Consider the following 13,005-nt stretch of genomic DNA (forward strand, 5'->3'; position numbering starts at 1 on the left):
AGGCAGACAACGTACTGCCCCCTGGTTCACCCCTGAACTCCAGCAAATCAAGTCCAAGTGCAAAAAACTTGAAAGAAGCTGGAGAAGGAACCCGAATGAACTAGCAAAGAACAGTTATAGCTCAGCTCACCGAAGCTATCAGTATGCGGTGCGCAGAGCTAAAGCTAAATATTTTCATACACGCATTGAGGCGGCCCAGAGCTCCTCGCGTGAGCTGTTCAAAATTTATAAAGAAATATCCTTAGTCTCTAGCTCTAACACTTCCACTAAGGCCTCTAAGGAGGGTTGCAATAGAGTCGCTGACTTTTTTTCCTACAAAGTTAAAGCGATCTATGATTCCTTTTCCCAACTACCAGATAAAGGCACAGATTTTAAAGCAGGTAGTTTCCTTGCAGCCCCCGAATCCTCACTACAAACATTCGTGGTCCCCGCAGCTGACAAGCTTATAAAGCTGTGTCGAAGTGTGAAGTCGGGCTCGCCCAATGACCCGGCTCCTGCCTGGGTCATTTCCGAGGGCCTGACAGCCCTGGAACCTCACATAAGACACGTCCTACAAACCTCCTTTCTCACTCAACAAGTTCCTGTGGAGTGGAAGAAAGCCATAGTATTGCCAATAAGGAAAAAACAGAATGTAAGTATGGAGGTGCTGGAAAATCTCAGACCCATTTCCTTGTTGCCATACGTGGCGAAGGTGGCGGAGAAGGTGGTCAATACCCAGCTGACGGAACATCTTGAGAGGTGGAATTTACTTCATCCCTCACAGTCAGGTTTCAGGGTAGGCTATTCCACGGAGACGGCGCTCCTGAGAGCCACTGAGACTTTAAGAGCTGGGGCAGATGTAGGCCAAACTATGGCCCTGATCATGCTCGACCTAAGTGCGGCTTTTGACACCGTAGCACATTCCATTCTGCTGCGGTGTCTGAACGAAGCCGGGGTCGTTGGTCCTGCGCTGCGCTGGTTGCAGTCGTTCCTCACGGAAAGATGTTTCCAGGTACAGCAAGGGACATGTCGGTCAGTGGAGATGCCATTAGATCAGGGAGTGCCTCAGGGCTCAGCATTGAGCCCCACTCTTTTTAATCTTTATATGGCCTCCCTGGCGAAGGTGGTACAATCATTTGGGGTGGAATTGGTATCGTACGCCGACGACACCCAGCTGCTGATCTCCCTATCGCAGAACACCTCTAACACTCCAGCCAACTTTAAATCCTGCATGCAGGCATTGGCTGAGTGGATGGACTCCCATTGTCTAAAACTCAATGGCTCTAAAACAGAGGTGTTGGTGGTGGGGGGGAAAAGTGAAAACTGGTCAGCTGAGTGGTGGCCGGCGTGCCTGGGTCCTGTTCCCACACCCTGTGAGGAGGCCAAGAATTTAGGAATCTGGATGAATCCCTCTCTCTCATACGAGGGCCACATAAGGCGGTTGGTAGGCAAATGTTTCGGAGTCCTAAAGACCCTAAATAAAACCCTAGACCTCCTACCCATAGCGGCCAGAAAGACACTAACTCAGGCACTGGTGACCTCGTGGTTGGACTATGGAAACATACTGTTCCTAGGGGCAACCGAGGGGAGCCTAGGCCGCCTTCAGGTTATACAAAACTCCGCCGCCAGGCTGGTGCTAAGAAGACCTAGGAGAGCCAACTCGCAAAAGGCACTGGATGCGCTTCATTGGTTGCCTGTGAATAAACGTGTGCTGTTTAAGTGCCTCCTCTTCTGTCACCGAATTGTCTGGGACAGGTCGCCCGATTACCTGAAGGATTTAGTCAATCGCTATGAACCGACCAGGACTCTCCGTTCGGAGGGTGCCGGACTGCTGATAGTCCCCAGGATAAGGAAGGCCAGATTAGGCGGGCGTTCCTTTGCGCTACATGCAGCTCAACAATGGAATAAACTTCCCCTTGTACTGAGACTGGAGAACAGTGAATCACGGTTCAGATCCCTACTTAAAACTCATCTATACACGGCTTAGAGCTAAGGACCTCATGTCATGCTGCTCACTGATGGCTTTAGCGCGGGGACACGCCGTGATGGCGTTACTGAGCGCTCTACAAGCTTTTATATTATTATTATTATTTATTATTCTAATAGAACATTTCAGAATGCCTGTGTGACAAATAGAATCGACGCTTTGTGAGAATCAAAGAATAAAGGATCACATGAAATATATTGAAAATATTTCCTTTCACACATTATCAATAGTTCAATTAATTATTGTGGTCGTACATTTCTATGGTTTAAGATATCACACATAGCCATAACAAGCATTTACAATGCAATGGTCTCGGCATTATTAAAGGTAGAGCTATTGGCATTGCTTTTTTTTTAAAAACATAAATAAATGGTATTGTCATTTACAATGGCAATAGGTGAGCATTAGAGAGTAGTAGAGAGTATTCGCGGACACAGAGCCACACACACAGAAAGCCACACACACACACACACACACAGAGCCCCACACACACACAGAGCCCCACACACAGCGAGCCACACACACACAGAGCCCCACACACACACACACAGAGCGCCACACACAGAGCCCCACACACACACACAGAGCCCCCCCACACACACACACAGAGCCCCCCCACACACACTGCGAGCCACACACACACACACACAGCGAGCCACACACACAAAGCGAGCCACACACACACACACAGCGAGCCACACACACACACACACACACAAACACAGAGCCCCACACACACAGAGCCCCACACACACAGAGCGGTCGTGACTAGGACAACGCAGGCGCCTGTCACAAATCAGAACCAGATAACAGAAAGCAAATGGCATTGGTTGGTTAGAAGCACAAGTTCAAAGTCAAATTCAAAGGCCGGAGCCCAAAGGGTAAAAAACATAGATCAAAGGTCAGGACAAATGAACATAAACTTATACCACAGATAAAATAGAACGTGGGAGGCCGAAACCGAAAGAATCAAAATCCAAAAATGATCTCAAACAAAGGTGACTGCTGAAACATTGGTAAAGGCAGCGAGTGTGGTGGGAGAGACATGGGAGGGGCGCGTCTGGGAGCCCGGGAGGGGCTGGCATATCGCTGATGTCATTGTCATCTCGGAGCTGCGCGGGCAGCCGCTGCCGCCACCTCAGACCCCAGGAAGATGCGGAGAGGGCATTATTGGCAACTGGGAGTGGCACCATTAAAGGGAGACCGTGGCTGTCCTGGCTGGTAGCAGGATCTACCCACACACACCCTCAGGGGGGCAAGGTCCGCTCAGGACGTGCAGCGGCGCCGCTCCCTGCTGCAGCAGTGCCATGTGTCCCGATGCACACGGGCACCGAGACATGCTGACAGGAGACACTAGATGCACACATGGTGGGTGGGGGGGGCAGGTGACACACATGGGGGAGCTGGTTAACACAAAGACAGGACGAGGGAGGAGGAACAGTCAGGGAGCTCGCGGACTAAAACATGAGGGGGGAGGGGGTGCAGGAGAGAGCAGACAGAAGATTCATAGACGGCATAGACAATGAGTGACAGCAGTGACATCAGGCGTGAGTGTCCACACATGAGGCTTCAAGGATGAGGGAAGAGACAGGAGTCTTGGGTGAAGATTGGATACGTTCCAGGACTGCACGATGCCCCCAATCTGAATTTTATGGCAGTTACCAGAACGCCATGAATTAACAACATTTACATTTTGAAACCCTGGGTTTTTGTCACTTTACGCTTTCTCAAAGTTGCACCCTGATTTGTTGCAGAACACACGTTGCATAGAGCTGTCGTCAGCGGTGCGGCCAGGTGGAAACGCTTGCAGATGATCGCCATGAGTCAGCGCTGCTGAGTCAGTGTGACGTCACAGCAAACCTGCGCTAAACGCTCCGCATGGTGTCTTCCTCCCCACAGAGCCGCATGGGTCAGTCAAGCATGGCGGGTGTCTCGTCCTGTGCACACCGTACGCTTTCTCAAAGTTGCACCCTGATTTGCTGCAGAACACACGTTGCATAGAGCTGTCGTCAGTGGTGCGGCCAGGTGGAAAGGCTTGCAGATGATCGCCATGAGTCAGCGCTGCTGAATCAGTGTGACGTCACAGCAAACCTGCGCTAAACGCCCCGCATGGTGTCTTCCTCCCCACGGAGCCGCAAGGGTCAGTCAAGCATGGCGGTTGTCCCGACCTGTCCACACCGCTTTACGCACGGGATGAATCACTGATCACAAGCAGAGAGAGTTGCACTAAGTGAGAGAAGCCACAACGTGTGAGAGAAAGTTACCGAAGCTTTCAAACCTTCATTCAAAGGCTTTACAGCGCTTCTGTCTTTTTAACACTCATCTATATATATAAAAAGCATTGTCCCCGATCGGGAGTTGTGAAGCTCCGGCTGATCACCACCATCTTTCTCCGAGGAAGCACGGTCATTTTCTGATTCGGCCGTGGTTTTCGTTCTCTCCTCTTTCCATTGGCTGGAAGGTTAAAGTCCAGCCAATGGGAAGAGGAGAGAACGAAAACAAGAAAGAAGAGAAAAAACATGCCCCCGAATCCGAAAAAGACGGGGCTTGAACGGAGTGACGCCCCTCTCCTCCAATGGCTGGCCAGCATTTACGAGGCCAGCCAATGGAGAAGAGAGGCGGGTTCAAGCCCCTATACTAAGAATCATTAAATCTCTGACCGAGACTGCGCAAGCGCAGCCTACGGTCCTCGACCTAAAAAAGGACCGTCTGTCCAAGTCTATCTGATGTAGAGTGTTGTACCGTTGTATAAGATACTCTCTAGTGTTGCAATGTATGTAGTGGGATCAATTATAATCAGAAAATGCTCAATCACATTTGAAAAATGAGAGTGACCATGCCCAAATGTGTACAACTAAGTTTTGCATGTATGATTATTGTCCAATAATGAATTGTTCTCCTTATGCATAGTGAATGTACACAATTACACCATTAAGGCATATTGGACTGAGGCTGCACACAAGTACTATTGGTTTAACACCCTCTGAAGGGTCAAAGGTTCAGTTTTGCATGTGTTACTATCATTATAAAAATGACCTTGCTTCACAAATACTCCTTAGTGTATAAGGGTTGCGAAAAGTGTGCAATAATAGAAATAATTATTTTGCCATTACATTTAACAACGGAGGGATTTTATATTATGTTCTTAGATAAGATAAAAAATACATAAAATAATCTTGATCTCTTTTTGGATAGCATCTCTCTAAACATTCTGGTTTTCCCACTCTCTTTGGCTCCAAAATGTGGGCAAATATAAAAAAAAGCAATAAGAAACTGAGCAACTGTTACAAAAGTGATCAAATAACAACGCCATTGTATAAAGTCACAAAAGATGCATAAATTAGGAATGTAAGTTTTCATGGGTGATATTACAGAAAAAAACTGACGTCCAAAGTCACTTCTTTTTATTAAACGTTTCGGGGGGGGGGGGGAAGGCTTTTAAACTTCCAAATTCTGTATACTATTATAACTTAAGACACTTTGACACATGCCTTGTAAGGCATCTTGATCTGGGCAAGTCCTGGCCTCCTTTAAGTCTGCTACTATTATCCCTCTTTTGAAGACCCCTCTTTTAATCCATCTCCAACACTCACTGCATCCATTTCTCTTGCCCCAGCAACAACAAAGATTCTGGAAGCATCTGTGGCCCATCACTTTTCTACCTTTCTTGAATCCTATAAAATACTGAGTAGATGCTTAAGCAGTCTTCAGACCTCACAAGCACAGAATCTGTTGTTTCCATTCTAGATTGCCATCATGCAGCTGATGCAGGCGGTGTCTTTGCCTCAACAGTGTCACCGCCTTGGTCTTATTAGATATCTCTGCGGCTTTTGACAATTCTGACCACACAATGCTTCAAATTAAACTCATTGTAGCTGGAACTGGTGGCACTGCCTTTCAGTGATTCTGTTCTGATGAACATATTCAAAAGGTTTTCTTTCTTCCTCACACAAACTCTACTATTGACTTCCCAAAGGATCTGCTCTATCACCTATTCTTTTTAATGTTGAAATCTGGTTACACTCATTTGTCTATTTAAATTACTATTTCATTGCTATGCCAACAACACTCAGATCCTTTGCAGGCGGTGCGATGTTCTTATGATGATCTATCACTTCAATACTGCTTTCCAAAGTGCGCTTCTGGATGGGGCACCACTGGTTAAAAATAAACACCAGGAAGAATGAGATTCTGGCCCGTCCTTTGGAAGCACTCTTTTTAGCTCCCAGATTTTGGCCTTGGGACTAATTCTTCTCAGTCTCTGAAGACACTTGGCATCAAAGTTGATGCCTCTCTTTAGGTGCACAGGCAGGTTTCTTCTGTAGTCTCCTTGTGCACTGTTGTTATGAGGAAGATTCACTTTCTTCTTTTTTTCTCTCCTTTGATGCCCATCACACTGTAAGTATATTGCTTATCAGGTACAGATTCAACATCCGTAATGGTGCCTACCTCGGCATGCATTCTTTGCTGTCCTACCAACTGCAAGCTATAGAGAACCAGGCGGCATGCCAGGGAAGCCTAGAACCCTGCTTTCATCAGTACCTCCACATTCTGAAATCTTTGCACTGGTTACCTATTGGAGGTTGAATTTCTTTCGATATGTCAATCAGTTCTTTTATGGTTCTTCTGGTTTTATTATCTCTTGCGGATGTACGTTGTTACAACGCATGCTTTTACTACGCATGTCTTTACAACGCAGGTTTTTCAACGCAAGTCGTTACAACGACTTGCATTGGGGGGTGCTGGATAGTGAATAGTTTAATTTACTATTCCAACTCCAGTCTCCGTGGGTAGTAGGGAAGGTGTTGGATAGTAAATTAAACTATTACCTATCCTAGAGCGCCCCCCAGCGCAATTCGTTGTAATGACTTGCGTTGAAAAACCTGCGTTGTAAAGGCACTGCGTGGTAAAAGTTGCGTCCTAAAGGATGTTTCCCTCTCTTGCCTGTCCAGATATACACACTCTGCTCAGAAATTAATCCTCTTTGTCCTGCAGTTTCGCAGAGCAAGTCTCGGGCGTTGATCTTTTCTGTCCTGGCCCTGATCCTCCAGAACACTCTATCTACCCCCTGGCATTTTGGTATATCTCCACACAATTCGATTCAGGAAAGAAATCAAAACACTTCCTTTCATTAAAACGTATGCATTATCACTCTATCGTTTGCTATACTCCAAGAGACCTGGATAGTAGTGTGCTCTATATATCACCCAAAACATAACATGACTGCCATCTTATTACAATAAAATGAACATGCACATTTCTAGATAGTATTTTTTCAAAAGCTACTTAGGTTAAATACAAAGATACAGAAATGTCCAAAATATGGTGCAGTCTGCAACTTAAAAGACAGATCTAAAGAATTTGATGGTAAATTAAGGCCTCAAGACTCATAGAGCCTAGCTATGTCAATGTCCAACCTTGTATTATTTTTAAAACTGCAATGAGCATCCGCATATATGCTACCCCATTGTGTCCATGTCCTGAACCCAGCACGACAGAGACTCTGATTCCTGTCACCAGCAACACGCATAAGAATAAATGCAACCAAGAACCATGAGCCTTGTCACAGGTAGATATTAGAAGTTGAGTGTGTGGCTCATCTACTAAGTGTGAGAGATGAAAGACAATAAAGTATGTGCATGCACGGAGAAATTAAAAAATGATAGGTAGCATTGGGTATTATGATGGCCAAACGAAATATAGCACAAAGTTGGGGAAGAGCGGAGAAGCCCACCTTGGCGGCATGGAGGGGAGATATGGACACGGCCATGTTCACAGAAAGGGCGGTGTTTAGCAGCAGGGGCTGCCCCCACAAATGGGAAAAAATCTGGGGGGCATGGAATAATTACACAGGCAATATCTGCAATCCACCATCAGATACTGAAGATGATAGTACAGATTCAGAATAGGCCTAGGAGTGTAAGGCGAGTTATGAAAAGTCTGACATTAGTTGATAGAATACTGTATATTTGTGAATTCCTTGCATTGAAAGCTGTTTCAAATGAGAAGACATTATGCAAAATCTACTGTGTATGTTTCCGACACTTGTGCTCTAATTATGCAAAAACGAATAAAAATATTTTCAACAAAAAAAAAATGATAGGTAGTTTGAAGAGCAAAATTAATGCGGGACAGCTTCATGGTGCTATTGGGGACAGGATGTGACTCAGGAGTACCAGTAAGTACAATGCACCTTCTACAACTCTTTCATGATTTGCCAAAATACAAAGTCATATGGCTGGGCACACCCGTGGTAATGCCTAAGGTAGTTGAGAGTGGAAATGAAATCACTGCCTAGAGGCAGAAAACAGAACGGTGCTTTTTTCACACTAGACGAACGCTAGTGAGGTACTCAAGGACTTTGACATGGTAACATCCATATTTCTTGATCTAGAAACACATCTCTACTAGAATATACCTGTGGCCATTTCACCCATATCTCAAAATGACAGGGCATGTGCATTAACCCCTGATGACATCATTAGAAGCATGTCAATAAACAGCACATGCCCATTGACCCTTGAGGACATCACAGGAAGTGGGATCAGGTCGTTTTTTCCAGTCAAACATCCTGTAATGAAATTTCAGGGCTAATGCATGTCAGTAAATAGTGATAAAAAAAGGTAAACTTACAATCAGAAGATCATAATCACATATCTCAAACTCAAACATGCTGGTTGTCATTGTTAATCATTGATACACCTAAATGGTGCACTTCCTTTGAAAATGCCCAGCTCACCTGCTGAATTTTAATCTTGAGAAAGTGGTGTTTTGGTTCTGCCCTCTCTTTTGTCGGCCTCTATTTTTTGCTGTACTCATAGTAAATAAGAACCTATTATTCAATAAAAGTAAAATATACAAAACTCAGAGGTGCCTGTTCCACTTGCAAAAAAAAGTGAAAAAGCAAGAGGCTGCAGGCAGATAGCTGAAAGCTGGATTTGGAACAATGCATCAATATGGTGTTTGCAACATACCGGTTTTTGAGTGTTGAGGTGGAGGGAGCTGTGTGCCCACATTGAGGTACATGCTAGGCTGGCAAGCAGCTAAGAACTTGAAATGGAGGAGTGTAGGCATCTGAGTGTAAGTGAAAAGGATCTCTCAAATATGAGCATGCTTACACGTAAAAGTGAGTGAGTGGGTATTTGTGTGTGTGTGAGAGAGAGCATGTGTATATGAGTATTTGTAAGGATGTCTGTGTGTGTGTGTGAGAGAGAGAGAGACTAAAAGTGAGTGAAGAGGCAGTGAAAGAGAGTGACTGTATCTAAGTGAGAATGAGTGAATCAGAGTGAGTGAAAATAAGTGAGAGTGAGAATGTAAGAGTAATAATAAGTAAGTGTAAGTGGCAATGGGTGAGAGAGAACAAATGAGTGAAAACTGGTGTGGGGAGTGTGAGACAATGTGAGGGATAGACAGTGAGGAAGAGCGTGAGTGAGAATGAATAGTGAGAATGAGTGCTTCAGTGTTGTTGAGCATGAGTGAGTGTGTGTGAATGTGTTACACTTGTGATTCTGCTGCTGGTTTAGTCTAGATAATGCTTGGAATATTGGCCACTCATGGCCAAATGCGAGCGCTGACATATTGCAGGTAATTCTTGGCATAAGGGAGCAGCCATGGCATATGTAAGCTCTGGTACAATGGATGTAACTATTGACATTTTACTGAAAACAATGGGGCCAACTCCTTCTAAGCGGCCGGCTTCATCAGCCTGATACCCCATAAATGTACTTAAAATTTTAAAAGCGACTTTTCAGATCCTATGGATTTTAAGTTCATTATGTGACATTTGTGCTAGAAAATGCACTCATTTTCCCAAACCATCTGAGAAGAAGGTGGGCTTCGGGATAAGGTTCAGGCCACACCACTATCAATGTACACCACCTGGTATGTTTATGTACAGTGTTTTCATTTATCCTCTCTCTCCGATAATGTATGCAAAGGGTTGTCAAGAGTCCAAGATACTCAGACCCACTCTGGCATATTTAGAATATCTATATGATTTAAATTCTCCTGGATTGTTCCACACTGATTATAGAAATTTGATTAAGAAACCCTGATAGAGACAATATTCACACATTACACGACAAACCTACAAATGGGAAAACACTTGCATGGAGACAAAGAACCAGATCTTTCACTCAAAGAGACATTTCGACTCTGACTCCCTGGATGGGACTTCAGTACCTCTAAAGGAGGCCGAGTAACTTTAGGAGTGCTAGGCTTGGGTGCCTGCTCTGTCTGTTGGATGCCCTCATCAGTGGTGCCATCTGAGCCTACAAGCACCTTCATTTCACCCTCCGCGACACGCGATTCTTCCAACTCACCAACATAGAACTCAACCACTTCAAATTGTTCATTTAATGTCTAAATATTGGAGACAAAGGCAAAAGGGAGTAAACATCAGCGATTCCTGTTGCAGCATTTGTTGAGAGACACAATAAAAGCATGCTATTGATGCCCAAAGCAGTTCCATGCAACATGGTAGTCATTATCTGTTTTTATTAGACTTGGAGATGCCATTCAGTTTGTTGTGTACATGACTTTACAGCTCTTTTTCTACTGTCTATCCTTTGTGAAAGGTTGTTAACATAAATGTGCACATGCATTTGTGCATGTATGTTGTAGTAAACTCTTATGAAGAGCAAGTCAATGTAAGGAGCAAAGGAGCACTGTATATAGTAAAGTGAGGGGTAAACTCTAGCTGTCTGCCTATAAACAATACCTAGTAATTACTTAGTATGTATATTCCTCCTACCTTCCCTCTTAGAACTTGGTCTTCCTATGTGGAATAATAGCCCCGGGGTAAGATGTATTTCGCTGCACCCTAGGAAGGGCCAAGTAGTGCAACGAAAAGAAGGCCAGGACAGGAAAATGTGTGCAATGCGGAGTGCCCATCTGCAGTGTTCACAAATCTCAGTGAGACAAGCTCTATTATTGGGAGGTTACATCATTGGGGGAGGTTAACTCTCCCATTGGGAAATACAGGGGACTGGGGGTCCTTGTGGATTCGTAGACTTGATAAACACTCTGGCTTAGGGTAATTCGAAGGGTGTTCTCGTGGGTGGACAGTGTAAGACCTGTGCGCTTACCATGAGTAATAAGCAACGTGCCATTGGTCTCAAGCTACATCTCACTAATGCGGTCCTCATAAGCTGAAAAAAGTCTGGGGATATTTGTGTTCCCCTCTACAAGGAACCAGGCCTGGCAGCTTGGCTGGACCGCCCTGGCTGGAAGAGTCTGATTTGCCTACAGTTGGTTGCTGTCTGGTGAGCCTTCGCGGACAAAAAACATAATTGACTGGAAGGCAACACTGTGGCTGAGAATAATTCCAGCACTCCAGCCATTACTTTTATGTTTCTATTAGTGCGGCACCCGGAGTGTGATGGGTATGGTCAGAGGTAGTCCTGCGGCTGATAATGCCATTGAACTCAAGCTGCACACCACTGATGAGGCCCTAACGGATTGGAACTGGTCTTTGGTTGCTTAAGTTGCCTTGCAGAGGGGACCTGGTCATACAGTTAGGGCTGGATTGTTTTTGTTGGAACAGGGCTTGTATTTGGCTGATCTGTAAATAGAGGGGACATTGGGCAAAATAATTATTAAGTAAGATATACCCGAGTAATTATCAGAAGCTGAAAAGAATTGAAAATCCAACCATCAACATTTTCTTTATCTGTAGGGTAAGTGCAGAAGGTGTGTGCCGGGGGGACTGAAGGATGAAGAAGTGCCTGAATGACCCAACAGAAAGACAAATATAATGAGTTGTTCATTACCATTAGCATTTGTCTTACATTTAGTTTGGTCGTTTTTCGTTGATTTGTGTTGCTTTTTATTTCTTGCGCCTGGTGTGTCTCAGAGTAGAATGATTCTGGCTCTGTATTCCAATGTAGATTCTGGAATGGTATCTATTTGAAATGGGGCATATAAAAGTCAGCTGCTGACCGGGGATCAGTCTTGAGTACCACTGGAGAAGTGTGGCTCAATGGTTAGAGCGGCAGACCCTGATGCAGAGGTCTAGCCCGGGACCAGGGTTCAATTCCCCGCCTCGGCGGGTCTTGGGCTCAAAATTCCACGGACCTGATCATTCTCGCCTCGGTGCCTATTCCAATCATGGAGTCCCACTCTGCAACTCTGGGCAATAGCTTGCTTAATCTCCACAACGGCCCCCACAACGCTAAGGATGCCTGGCCTCCACCTTGGGGGTGCCCAGGAGTGGACACCTCACAGGGAAAGCCAGAATGGGTTCCACAGCGGTATTCGTACAAGCACCTTGAGACCCTTGCGGGTGAGTAGTGCGCTATACAAGTATCAATTTACATTTACATTTACACTGCGTCTCTCTGCTTTGTGTGTTGGTTAAGAAAGCTAAAGCAGGTAGACTTCAGGCCTCCCTGGAAAGCCACCTAGACAGTCAAAGACCTGCTCTTAGATGCCGGCAGCCAGACTCTGTTCGCTGGCAATCAAAATGCCCTCCTGTTTTTGAACTTAAAAACAAAATGACCTCCCAAATATTCACATGTGTGGTCGTGTGAGTGAGCAGATTGACGTATCAGAGGGTGTCCTCTCACTGGGTGGGGGACAGATCTGACCTTCAGGAGCACAAGGTCCTCTTCCTATGGAGCTGCTGCATCTGGCTGGCTGGGGAGCAGCAACCCAGTTGACTAGACTTTGTGTTTTGGTGCCTGCAGACTGCAGGGGAGTAGCTCCTTTACCCCGAGGGAGATTGCTGGCAATTTACGAAGTGCTAGCAGCCCACTGGGATTCAGCTGCAGGACGAGTCGCTGGGTCGCAATTGTCGAGACTTAGTGCGCAGCAGGGTTAGGTGGCAAACATCCACAGCAGTCTTCAGTTCTTGCTTTTTCTTACCGCTCTTGGTGTCCTTCTCTTCTTGTATCTGTCGAATCTGAGTTCCTGGTGTCAGGGGTGCCACCTAAATACTCAACTTAGGGGCATTACAGGGAGTGACAGGTAGTATAAAGAGGAGTACCGTCAGAAAGCAAAAAATGCGGACTGAGTGAGATGACTATCAAATGAAGAGAGTC

The 13,005-nt window shown here is 45.5% G+C and overlaps 1 protein-coding gene across 4 annotated transcripts in view; it reads right to left on the minus strand.

Annotated features, from left to right (window-relative positions):
* The window catches only part of REEP1 (receptor accessory protein 1), a 305,129-nt gene that overhangs the window by 43,956 nt on the left and 248,168 nt on the right, over nt 1–13,005 (minus strand). For 3 of the 4 annotated variants that reach the window (XM_078678665.1, XM_078678667.1, XM_078678666.1), the window contains one exon: nt 10,148–10,305. The exons of the other annotated variant lie outside the window; for it this stretch is intronic. In XM_078678665.1, coding sequence (XP_078534791.1) covers nt 10,148–10,305 — 158 coding nt within the window. The remainder of the gene's footprint in view (nt 1–10,147; nt 10,306–13,005) is intronic. 4 annotated transcript variants of the gene reach the window in all.

This window comes from Lissotriton helveticus, chromosome 2_2 (genome assembly GCF_964261635.1).
Source record: "Lissotriton helveticus chromosome 2_2, aLisHel1.1, whole genome shotgun sequence".
In the NCBI taxonomy this organism is placed as follows: Eukaryota; Metazoa; Chordata; class Amphibia; order Caudata; family Salamandridae; genus Lissotriton; species Lissotriton helveticus.